The sequence below is a fragment of the Schistocerca americana genome, chromosome 1, assembly GCF_021461395.2.
Source record: "Schistocerca americana isolate TAMUIC-IGC-003095 chromosome 1, iqSchAmer2.1, whole genome shotgun sequence".
In the NCBI taxonomy this organism is placed as follows: Eukaryota; Metazoa; Arthropoda; class Insecta; order Orthoptera; family Acrididae; genus Schistocerca; species Schistocerca americana.
This window is the reverse complement of record NC_060119.1, coordinates 1229091372-1229104540: the sequence shown is the minus strand read 5'-3', so window position 1 is coordinate 1229104540 and position 13169 is coordinate 1229091372. Positions and strand designations below refer to the sequence as shown.

The 13169-nt window shown below is 41.3% G+C and overlaps 1 protein-coding gene across 2 annotated transcripts in view; it reads left to right on the top strand.

Moving 5' to 3' along the window:
• The window catches only part of LOC124610640 (rh5-interacting protein-like), a 159381-nt gene extending 150243 nt beyond the window's left edge, over positions 1-9138 (top strand). For both annotated transcript variants that reach the window (XM_047140307.1, XM_047140219.1), the window contains exon 6: positions 8481-9138. In XM_047140307.1, coding sequence (XP_046996263.1) covers positions 8481-8551 — 71 coding nt within the window. In that variant the 3' untranslated portion in view covers positions 8552-9138. The remainder of the gene's footprint in view (positions 1-8480) is intronic.
• The last annotated feature ends 4031 nt before the right edge of the window (positions 9139-13169 follow it).

Here is a 13169-nt window from a genome sequence, read left to right as displayed (position 1 = left end):
ACATCTTGAAAGCAGTACAATTTCAGTATGCCTTCAGACTCGTCCTCCACAAGCCAATGATTGATTTCAGGGCAAATGTGACAGCGTGTCCACTATACAGTTGTCTGATCCTCCCACGTAACAAATATCATAGTAAAACTGCTGCAAGACAAGAGACTACTGTGTCAATTTTTCATGCAGTAAACAACAATCCTTTAGATAAGTGAGCACCTTGTGACCCATGTGAATTATCACCTTTTGGTCCCACAAATAACCATTAAATTTTCTGAAATCCCATACGATAGCGAGACATTCTTTCTCATAAATCATATAGTAACCCTCACATTTCGTCAATGTTCGGCTTGCGAATGCGACTTTTCTGTATTCCTTATTTCCTCCTTCTCCTATCTCTTTAAACAATTCTACTCCTAAGCCATAGTTAGATGAGTCAGTTCCCATATGAAATGGCAACACAAGATCAAGATGGTACAATATGTTATTCTGTAGTAATTCATTTTGCAGTCTTTCAAATGTGGTCTGACACTCATCAGTCCACTCAAACGGAATATTTTTTCACAACAAATTGTTCAGGTTTGGATCGCTGAATGCGTGCCCCTGCACAAACTTGCGATAAAATCCTGAGAACCCTAGGAAACTCTTTAACTGTTTCCTAGTCTTCGGAAGAGGACAGTTCTTTATTGCCTCCACTTTCTGTGGATCTTTAGTGATACCCTCTGTTGTCACAATGTGACCAAAAAAATTCAGTTATTTCTTCACAAACTCACACTTCTTCAGTTTCAGCTTCATTCCACCTTTGCATAACACACTGAAAACTTCATCTAACAATTTGCTATGTTCTCACCATGATGATTTCGCTAGCAGCAAATCGTCCACATACACTATCCGTTTTGAGCTCAGGGCAGTGCCTAACATCTTATCTAGGGCCCTGATAAAGACAGAAACAGATATATTCAGGCCGAATGGCACTACCTTGTACTAGTAACATCGGCCTGCATATAAAAACGCTGTATATTTCCTACACTCATCTTCTAAGGCTATTAGCCATACCCAACTGTTAGGTCAAGGCTAGTCATAAACTGTACATTGTGAAATCTTCGCAGTATCTCTCCCATACTTTCTGGTCTGTCCATCTCACGTTGAACGACCTTGTTCAAAGTGTGTGTGTCTATCACAATCCTGACACTACCATCTCTCTTTCCTGCTATTATTAGGGGATTGTTATAGGGACTGGTACTCCGCTCTATAACATTCCAGGGCGCTGAAGACCTTGCTGTCGTGCGCCCAAACAACCCCTCTACTACTACTACTACTATAACATTCCATTCTAACATCCAATTTATCTATTGTAGGACAGCCTCCTTCTTGGATAGCGGTACCACATATGGTCTTACAAAGAATGGTTCATGGGGTATTACATTTAACTTGCACTGATACCCAGTAACGAGCCCCGGTTTATTTGAAAACATGTTCTTGTTTCTCATTATTATGTCGTATTGGTCTCATTTTTGTTCAGGCAGAGCATTTGGCAATCTGTCTACAATGCTCACTAATTCATCTTCCAAACAATTGTCGATGTTCATATTGTGGATACCATAGTATTCCATTTTTCTGCCTAAACTAATCTCATTATGACAAGTAACAAGATGAACAGGTTTGTATTCACTACTCACATCGTCACTCGTTTCATCAAAACTCACATTTACTTCAGTCTTGTCTTTGGAAATGCAGTTCATGGTCTTATTACTGCAGTTGATGATTGCACAATTCAACCAATCTCACCCCACAATAATATCGGTGCACAGATCTGGCATAACGACAAATTCTTGTTCGAATGGTTCTTCTTGAATCTCAAAACATACAAATATTTGGTTTGTTGTCGGTTTACTATTCCTTCTGGTAGCACCAATTATTTTGACTCCCGTTACTGGCATTACTACTACTTCTGGTTTATTTTTGAGTAATTCAAATGTTTTTTCCCAACATAGCTTTAGCTCTGCCCCTGTATCAATTAAAATTTGCATTTGTAGGCCGTACAAATTAATGGGCACTGCAATCTGCCTACACCTGTCATTATCAATGGTTAGGTCTTCCCACAACAAATCCTGATCTATCTCCAGGTCATCCCAGAAAAATCCGCCTGGTTCTGATACCGATAGCGGTTGGAATACACACACAGGAAAGGTAAATGCCAGGATTTGTACTAGCTGTTATGCATTGAGTGTACTGAAAACATGTGCTAGCCTGAAAACATTAACCAGTGCATACTATGCTTACATACAACCCCTCCTAAAATATGGTGTAATATTCTTGGGAAATTCTCCAACTGCTCTGAGCACATTCAGAATCCAGAAGAGAGCAATGAGTCTTATTACTGGGAGCAAACCCAGAGACTCCTGCAAACCCATCTTCAGAAAGTTGGAAATCCTTACACTGCCTTGCCTCTACATTCTTGAGACTCTAACATCTTTCAGAAACCACATAGTGCCAACTGACCCCAGAGTCGTAAAAAATAATGAAATACATGAACACAACACCAGGAAAAACGCAAACCTGCATGTTATACGTACAAACACTCAACTGTGTAAAAAGGGAGCTTTCCACATGGGCCTCCAACTGTTCAACAATCTTCCCGCTAGTATTAAGTCCATCGAAGACAACATAAAATTTAGCAAAGCCATGAAGTCATATTTGTTGTGTCACTGTTTTTACTCTGTAAATGAATACTTAGAACAGTAATCTTGCTGTTTGTGTTAAATTGAAAACATTGAGCAATATAATACATTAGGATACTATAGGCCTATGTTAATATATGTTAACAATGTTAAATGATATTTTCCGACATCTGCAACACACTGTGTACCGTCAGATCACATGGAATAAATAAATAAATATCTGGTGGTTTTCTAATTCTTTGAGTTTGAACGTTTTTGATCTCTATTTGTCTGTCCTGCAGTAGTTGAACTTGTTTTGATCTCAACACCATAATCTTACTATCAATTTCATCAATTAATGAACTTTGTTGAACCAGTAGTTAACTTTGTTTAACCAGTAGTTCACTAATTGTCACGTCAGGTAGGTATTCTTCGGAAAGATTGCTGTCATCTTCTGAGATTTTTGGAGAAAAGTGCTCTGTTTTCTCTTCTATCTCATCTCTCAAGTTCACACAACCCTCATCACTCTCGTCTGACTGTATAACATCAGATTTGACCTCTTAGATATTGTAATCTAAGTGGCTTTCAATTAGTTGTACCTGGTCATTATCGCCAAATTCATCTCGCCCCTCCTCGTAACATCCCCTTCTGTTTTAAATAGAGCTAGCATCACTGGGGTTGGTTACTTAAAAAATTTCATTTGGACAAGCCTGCCATTCAGATACAGAGCTTTCCATTTCAAAAACACTAATTTCTTGCAGGCTGAGAAGCATCAATTTCTGTCTGCTCCCCCCATTAGCACACCTCCCATACAATCCTCTATAACTTTTCAGTTCATCGTACATCTGACTGAACTGCCTAACCACACCACCTCGCATTCCACATTTCCCTTCTCAATAACAGAAACTTTATTCAAGATCAGCTCTATTACTTCCGCTGGCAATTCATACTCTACTGAAACTTGCGTAACCATTGTTGCTTTAACAGTGGCCACTGCCTTCTCCCCTACCGGTACACTAATATCATTATTACTTTTACGAGCAGTGATAGTTGCATCAGCTGCTGCTTCCAGCTCAGTTATCATTACTCTAGGTGCATTGCTCTCTTTCTCTTGCACATTCTTCCATCGCTGAGTTATCCTTTCGGATTTATCATAGCGGTATTGTCTAGGTTTTCATTTGGGCCACCAAGGTCTCCCCACACCCTGTGGGCCCCTAACTGGTGCAGCTAGTTGTTTCCCTGACTAATTCCAACAGACCTGTTGCTACCAGCCTGCCATGATTTATCATTTCACTCCTGTCTACTGCATTCCTCCAAGGACCACCTACCATATACACTTGATACTGGCACCTATCATTTCTACAGTTGTGGGTATTGTTACTATGACCATGATTGTTATAGTGCCTTGGATTGTTATTTCCATGGTGGTTGCTACCATTATTGCCATGGTTATTGTTATTGTTCTGGTTGTGACTATGGTTGTAATTGTTACCATTCCCACGGCCTTTAACATTTTTGCAGTTATTCCGCCAATTGTCTTCCTCTTTTACTTTCTCTTAAAATGCAGCAATCATTCTCGAACTACTGCCGATGTATCTCTTGGAGTCATCTGGAAGCTTCTGCCACAGCCCCCAGACAATCTCCTATTCAGTTTTCCGATCACGCAAATATTCCAATTTGCAAATCCAGTTTCCACAAAAATTTTTCATGGAGCCACATGTGTTTTACATTACAGGGCCTCGACACTACGAAATCACACCATACACACTCTTGTTTCTGCTCTGACCAATACTCTTTCAAGAATGCATTTTTGAACTCTTGAAACGTCATGTTTGTTATATTGAGGTTTAAGCCCATTGCCAGCTAAGAAGTCGATTACTGCATTTATTCTTCTCTTGTCTGTCCATGATTCCGGCAATACCCTTTCACAATTTTTAATGAAGTCGGTAGCATGCAGTCCACCCTGCTCTTTGAGGGGATCGAAACGCTCTTCCTTCGCTGATATTTCAGCACTATGTGCGTGGTATGACACATAGTGCTCTATGAATTCACTAGTCAACATAGTGCTGATTTTCTTCTAATTGTTTCTCTAACTCGCTTATCCTTGTAACTATTTGGCATGTGGTAACTGATAACATTCCCACCTGCTGCTTCTTTTCATTACACACAACCAAGTGTCTATTTACTTTAGCACCTATGTCTGATTCTAAAGTCTGTAAACTCGTTATTTTCCCTACATCATCTTCTCAAGCTACTTTTACTTTTTTAGCTACCTTGCTCTCTATTGTAGGACCAACAGTCTCTACCAGTTTCTGTTTGATCCTCCCTACTTCAGTTTCAAAATGAATATTTATGTCTCCTATCTTTGTTTGGGCTTCCTACATGTCACGCTTCAGATTACTGATTTCGGTACTCAGTGCTAAAACTTCTGCTCCAATTTTATCTACCTTTGTGTTAATAATTCCAATATACCATTAACAGTTTTAATTGCTTTATTCTGGTCATCTATTTTTGCTGATTGGGCATCCATTTTAATGATTAATGAACTGAGCAAATCTTTTATATTTCCAGAAATCACAGGTTGCTTCACCGGTTCTGTCTTAATAGATTCCTCGTTTCCATCATCAATAGGGTCTGTTTTACTTTTTATTCTGTATTCCGTAGTATTTGCAAGTGCCTGGAATTCACTTTCTGAGATTGTTCGATTTTCAGCAGCAGCGTCTGTGATGCTAGCCGCCGAACTCTGAACAATGCGTCCCACTTCCTGAGTTGTGCATTGTTTGATCGATTGTTCCGCATTTGGTACAATCACATTACTCATTTCACCTAATTTATTCATGGTGCCCTGTTTGCTGATTACTGTGAAATTTAAATATGTGAATTATTTCTGCCACTTACTATTATTGTATGTGAGTGACTTTGCAGCAACAAGTTATTATTCACTACAAAACTACACAACGCAAATTCATGCACAGAACAATACCAAAACTGATATTGTCCAGTCACCTGCGTTGCCATGTGTAATCTCCCTCTTACTAATTGGCCTATCCTGCTCGCAATATAAAATATGATCGTGGATTGAGTGTATGTGTAATGGTTTTTTTCTAATTGGATAAGGTTATCTTTCCCGAATAAGTGATACCGATAAGTAGGAAAAGTTATTTTGTGTACTCACTCACGAACCACACTGGACAGAAAAGGGGTACCACTGATCATGAATCCAAAAGTTACACTAATGAACAAAAGGAAATAATTAACAGTCGCCATCCCTCTAGGGCAATTTACATCCAAAATCCTGTACAAGATGATGGGAAAGAAAAACATGTATTATTAAACACTAATGTGTCGACTGCAGGTTGTAACGTGTTTTTTTTTAAAGTGAGTATGTAATGATAAAGAAAACTGAGAAATCACACTTATGTTATGCTTGGTATTAAATTTTGAAAAAGGCAATCAGGTAATGATTTGAAAATATGTATGTTAGTATTGAACTTTGTTACGTGAACAATGACTTTCAGTGACCTCAACATAACATCATCATAGAAATTTGGAATAAAAGCGAACACTTTTTACTTTGCCGTTACTTATTTTGCAAATTGGATTTCATATTATTGTCTGAACAACTGAGCCTTTTTTTTACTGACTTGAAAAAAATTAAATACTAGTATTTGTACCAAACCAAACAGCCATATGCTCCAAGTTATACGTAAAATAAATAAAACTTCTGCACTCTTAATTTGTGCACTTCTTTAGAGTTGGATTTTTTCCAGTGATTGAATCTCAAACTTAAAAGATGAATTTGCTTTACTTTAGTCATATACTGAAACCTCTGTTGTACAACAGTGAATTGAAAGTAGACTGGGGCTAAAATTCTTAAAAGTGAAATTATTCATTAATGAACTGGCTGTAACTATTCAGTTTGTTTCTTATGACACTCAGTTATCATATAAGGGAAAAGAAGAAACAAGGATCCTTTTTGGCAACAATGTCTGGGGGCAATGAGGACACAATCGCCCTCAGTTTAACTGATTATTATTTAAATAAATTTCATCAATCAAATCACATTCGGCTGTGCTGCTGGGTTAGCTGTTAATACTTTCTACCAATGAACAGTCTTACTTCAGTGTTGTGCATATGATGAAACTCGGAGCTGACGATGAAGCTGTGTTGCTGGATCTGCTGCTGTTGTTGAAGACGGTAGCATATTGTGGAGCCACAGCTAATTACAGGAACGGGCAACCATAATTACTACAGCCTCTTCTGCCTGTCCACTGTTCATACTCCTACTACTAGACATCTGGCCGTCTCTCTTTCTCTCTCTCTCTCTCTCTCTCCCTCTACGTGCGCTGTGCGCAACAACTCCCCACCCAAAGATTTTACAATGCACAAGCACTGCTATTATCATTGCTAGGTGATGCAAATAACCATTCCTTTGGCTTTTTCCCAGAGCTTATAATTTTCACAGTAAGACGCAGATAAATACAATGAAAAGTCAACAGACCTCTACCTAAATTTACACATACAGTGAAGGAATGTGCTTACTTATTAAAAGAAAGCATTTAAATTACAAATATTTACATACAGTCCAGAAAAAAAAAATATATATTGGTAGCAGATGTCATGCATCCGGCTTTTTCAGTGTTACAAGGCCATATAACTGTTAAAAATATGGGTTGGTGGTTTGCGAATGCAAAGCTGATGCCCAATAGCTCCCTTACGTATTTCATTGGTTTCAGATCAGATGAGTTGGTGGCCAAGACGTCTAGACATGTACACCTCCATGCTCCTCAAAGCACTGTAGCATGATTCTGAAACTGTGACATGAACAGTTGTCCTGCAGGAAATTCCATCACCATTTGGGAAGACATCAAGCATGAAGGAATGCAGGTGGTCCACAATAATGTTCACATAGCCCACAGCTGTCCAGGTGGACATTACTACCAAAGGTTTCATGGAAGCCCATGTTTGCCCCTCTTAGGATAATACAGCCCCCACCAGGCTGTGTCCTTAGTGTGGTGCACCTTTTGAACAGCTGTTCACCTGGATCATGGCTTATCCAAAGATGACAACTGACCCAGTGTGACAAGAAATGCAATTAATCTGACTGGGTGATATGTTTCCATTGGTCCAACAACAACTTCAACATTAGTGCATACAATATTTTGTGTAATGTAATATCTTGTACAGACATCTTTTATTAACCTGACACGTTCCACATCATTACGAAGTGTCGTATTCATGATCTATGGAACAAGTATTAATCTAATCTAATCTAATCTAATAGCTGCATGTGAACAGCCAACCAGCTTTGCTGTTTCTGAGATGCTTGTTACCAGGCACCACACTGTAACAATCTGGGCTTTGTCAAAAATCAAACAATGGAAAATCCAGGATGGAATGTAATAATATTGATCTTCGTCAGTCACTTATGTCAGTGGAGTCCCCAAATATGACCCATATTGTCACTAGAATGATGCCCCATTTGTCTCTAGTCTGCTTTTGTACTTTCCTTACTATCTCTGTAGCCTACAGAGTCATTGTTTCACAGAGGGCAGTGGTCATAATGTTTTGGCTCGCCTTTATATGTAGATGTAAATGAATTTCAGTTCCTCTGGACATGAAAACTAGTCATTTTATGACTGTATGTGTGTTAAAACATTTTCTGGCTTGCAAGTAATGAGATGTCCCATCAGTATTTAACATGATTCTACACAATGTCTTTACTTGCTTGAAGCTCTTGTTATATTGTAATATGCAGTTTATTTTCAAGTGACTTTAAACACGTTTTAAAATGTGTATCATCCTTTGTGACTAGTTCCTTTATTACAGATTCTGCAACAACATCAGCACTGTCCTTTCTGCTGGTGGCATTTCACCTTTTGGTGGTTTTTCTGTTTTGAATATGACTGCTTTACGAAAGAGCACAGAAATGCAAATATTTATGCACTACATGGGAAGGAGGTGACAACAGAAAGACATCTCCAAGAAGAACAGAAATGTGTTTTGGAATGAAGCATTTTTGGTACAGATAGTGCACACTAAGACCTGCAGTTTGATCTATCACTTTACTTAAAAAAATCAAAGAAAGACTGACATGAATATTACAAAAGAAAGACACCCACATATTTTTGAGATTGCAGGAGGGGGCGGGGTGGCATTAGCGATAAGAATAATTCACCTCTCTGAATATCTTGTGTGCTTTCAAAGTTTGAGCCCACACAGTATTTCTCTGTGAAAGCACTCTCTCTCTCTCTCTCTCTCTAAAATTTTCCCTGAGGTGTCTCACTGGGAGAAAGACTGCTTTTTACCATCTGTCAGCATATTAAGGAATCTTTTTTTACACCTTTTTCCTTGTATTTTATCACATGGAAGAGGTAATAATTTTTCCATTCACTTAGTTTAAGTCATTTCAGTGATGCATATACATTGTTTTGTGTCAAATTTTGCAATTACTGTTGAAACATTATTACCTGTAAATAAAAATAATTTATATAACAATGATATGTAATGCCAATAAAATTAAATAAAAGTCATTTGGCACTAAGTAACTGCAAGTATTGAGTGATATTATGAAGACCATATTGTTTTTCCTATCCTCCTCCAGAGAACATGGCTTAATTTTTTCATCAATAAGATGTTGTTGTCTTGTCATCGTCTAGATGTGGGTCACTGTTTCCTATATGGTACATATGGCACTGCTTTGATTTATTTTAATATTCCATCATTTCTCTTGAGTATCATAACCTTTTTCTTTTTAGATAAGAAAATTCTACATGAACATATCATCATTGCAAAAATTCCATAGTTTAGTTTCCCACTCTGCCCATACATGTATCATTAGGGTGTAGGTAGCGAGGAACGGGCATCATAATTACAATGATAAATAATTACTCACACTCCTGTCACTTTGAATACTTTTATTCTCGCAGCATACAAACAATGTGTGTGGCATAGAGTGCTTACTACAGAGAACTGATCTGGCAAAGATACAGTTTTTCTTGCTGTGGTAGCGCAGCAATATTTTTGGGGGACAGGGGGCGGGGGGGGGGGGGGGGGGGGTAGAGCCAGTGGTTCTACGTCCCCACAAAGCCCCCCCCCCCCACAAGTGCGGAGCACTGTGACTGGTGTATGTCATAATACATTGTCCCGCTGGCAATGACAAGGGCAAACATACCATAGTCCGCCAGGTGTCTGGGCGGCCACAAAAGGCGGCTGTCCTATGATGTCAGTGGTGGTGCCGATGGGGCAGTTGCGGTGTCCGTTGAGGTGTCGGTGGCTGGCAGTGCATCATTTGGTGAGGCTGTCGGCCCACCAGCGGCAGTGTCTGGGGTGTCAGTCGTCTTTATGAAGTGCTCCGGGGCCAACAAGAGCACTTAGTCATCTGCAGAAAGAGTGGATTTCAAACCTGCTGTATCGATTGTAGGCAGAAGGGGTGTGGAGCACTCTAATTACCTTGAGACCGTGCTGTAGCCTGACTGTCTATTGTAGAATTTGACGATAACATGAGTAGCGAATCATGCAGTACTACTACAGAAATGTCTTCTGAGAGGTAGTCTTGCAGGTCTTGGCCGACTGTAAATTGGCTTGAATTGCCTGGAGCTGGAGCCAGTGGTAAATACCAGGTATGTCCACTAAGGTTCACATTTGTTTTAGGCGGTTCAGTGATACTGTTGTTGTTTTTCCAGCTTGCAAGATAACAAAAGCATTTGGCTCTTGTTTCATCACCTTATATGGGCCACTGTACACAGGGTGGAGGGCAGGTTTGATGGCATCAGTCCTGAGCATGACGTTTGTACATATGCGCAATTGGACTTTCTTGTGCCCAAAGATGGTCGGTTTGGCACGGAGGGATGCGGACGTGGCATATGTGGTCCCTGACACCTTTTACTAGGTCTGGCAGGTTGAGGTCCACGGGGTCGGTGGTTTGTGATACGAACTCTGCTGGGAGGGTTCCCTGTAGAGCACCGTTGCCAGTGAGGCATCCAGATCTTCATTGTAGGCAGCTCGTATGCAGGGGAGGGCCTCCGTCCACTCTTGGTCGTGGCATATGAACGCTGTCTTGAGGGCACGATGCCACCATTCCGCAAGTCCGTTGGATTGAGGATGGTAGGCTGTCGTGTGGAACCAGTGGAACCCACCAAGGCGGCAGAGCTCAGAGAACAGGGCCGACTCAAACTGCCGACCCTCATCAGTTGTTCAGTTGTCACGGACTCTGGGCAGCCGAAGCCTGCAACCCATAGTGTGATGAAAGCTTGGGTGACGGTGTTGGCCAAGATATCAGTGTGGCCTCCATCCATCCAGTTGTCCTGCCTACGGCTGACATGACATACTTGTATGTTTGAATCTGGGAGTAGTCCCACCAGGTCTATGTGGACATGTTGGAAATGGCCCATTGGTATCGAGAATTTCCTGAAGGTTAATTGGCCGTAACGTCTTGTCGTAGCCCATTGGCACTGGATGCAGGCTCTCTTCCATGCAGTGCAGTCCTGCTTAATGTTAGTCCAAACAAAACATTCCGTTTTGAGTTTCAGCGTCGGGCGTACTCCAGGGTGAGACAAGTTGTGGAGGAGGTTGAAAACTGTTGTCTTGAAGTTCTATGGGATGACTGATCATTGCCTACCATGAGATATGTCACTCGAAACTAGTTCAGTTGTGCCTGCAATGGTGCACTGCTTGAGTTGGAGGCCCATATTGCGTCCAGATAACAGGTTTTGAAGGTCAGTGTCAGTGGCTTGTGTCTCTGCTAGTTGGTCAAAGTCAAGGTGTGCCGATGTGGTGGCGAGTCATGAGGGGCAGTCAGCCGCTGTTTTTTCTGCTCCCCGTACATAGCAGACATCTGTATTATATTGGGAAATCAAGTCCACGTGGGAATCATTGATGGAAGGTATTGGCTGGCAGGTCTTTAGTAAGATCAGCCAGAGGGCGGTGGTCTGTGAAGATAGTAAGTGGCCACCCTCGATGTCACCTCAGAACTACCAAACCACCTCATATATCACCAAAAGCTCACAGTCGAAGGTTGACCACATTTTCTGAGAGTCTGTAAGTTTCCGCGAGAAAAACTGTAGGGATTGAGTTGCACTGTGGACTTGCTGTTGTAGCACTGCTCCAATCGGCCATTATAACTGTATGTGCGTCCGGTGATGGGAGCGCCAGGGGGTGGTCTAAGTGAGCTCGGTTTTGATGATCTTAAAAGCTGCTTGCATATCACGAGTCCAAGTGAGCTTACATTTGCCTGATGTGTTCTTGTTGCAGAGTGACTCTATGAATGGCAGAAGTGTTTCTGCTGCATGGGGGAGGTGTTGTCAGTAAAAATTTATTACCCCTAAAAAACGGTGCAACTCTTGATAGTCCATCGGGGCTGGTAGGTTCCGGATCTGGCCTATCTTTTTGGGGCAGGGCAGATGCCTGAAGCATCAACGAGGTGGCCTACAAATGTAACACATTTTTGCCGGAGTTGGCATTTGTCCTCATTGATCACAAAACTATGCTCTGCTGGTTTGTTGAATATCACTTGGAGGTGTTTCTCATTATCTTGAGCTGTTTGTGAGAAGATAATTATGTCATCCAAGTAACAATAGCAAAAGGGCACGGTAAAAAAACAAGTCGCCACTGAACCATTGCCAAGTCTGGGCTGCATTCTTTGGTCTTTAGTTGGTGAAGGTGAGGCAGTGGGGCAACTTTGGACCAGTTGACCGGGGGTAGTATTAATTCTGTGTACAGTACCATTGCGTATGATGTTAATCATTTTTTGGGGCTGATGTGGAGTAGCACATGAGGCTCACGATCTGCTCGCAAGAGCAAGTATCACTATTTTCGCCTGGCCTGCTTGCTGGAGTGTCATCACCAGATGTAAGAGGCACTGGACAAACCTGCAGTTCTGAAGGCCTGGCAGTGTCTCAAGTGAGCAGCTTTTATTTTTGCTGGTGCGACAGCAGCTGTTGCTGTGTGATGTGCTGTTGTGTCGTGAGCTCAGAGTAGCGGTTGCGGAGGCGTTTGTTAGCTGCTTGCGAGCTGGCATTGGTGTGACGGAGGTTGGTGTATGCAGTAGTCATGGTTTCTCACTCCTCAAACAATGCCTGGCACTCAGTGTGAGCTCTGGTACTATTTCAGAAGCAGGCGGAGCAGGCGGCGGAGTCTTGATCATCAGCAGGTGGTCACTGTTTACTCCACTGATTGATGAGCAGCTGTTGCAATGTAACCTATCCAGGTCCAGCAGAAGATTATAATGCCTCAAAAAATCTGTACCCAACACGGGCTGTTTAGTGTCGGCCATGAAAAACATCCTTGAGCTAGCGGAGTGGTTGTCCACTTGAGTTGTTATAGAGGCTATGCCTATCACAGGAATCACTCAGTTGTTTGTGGCACATAGTTGTATAGCGGATGGTGTACATTTTCCAGGTGCCAGCTGAGATGGCAACATGCTAACGTCAGTGCCCATGTCGATTAAAAACTACACTCTAAGATGGTTGTCGTAGACGAAGTGCTGCATGCCGTAGATTGTAGACGCAGGATATCATA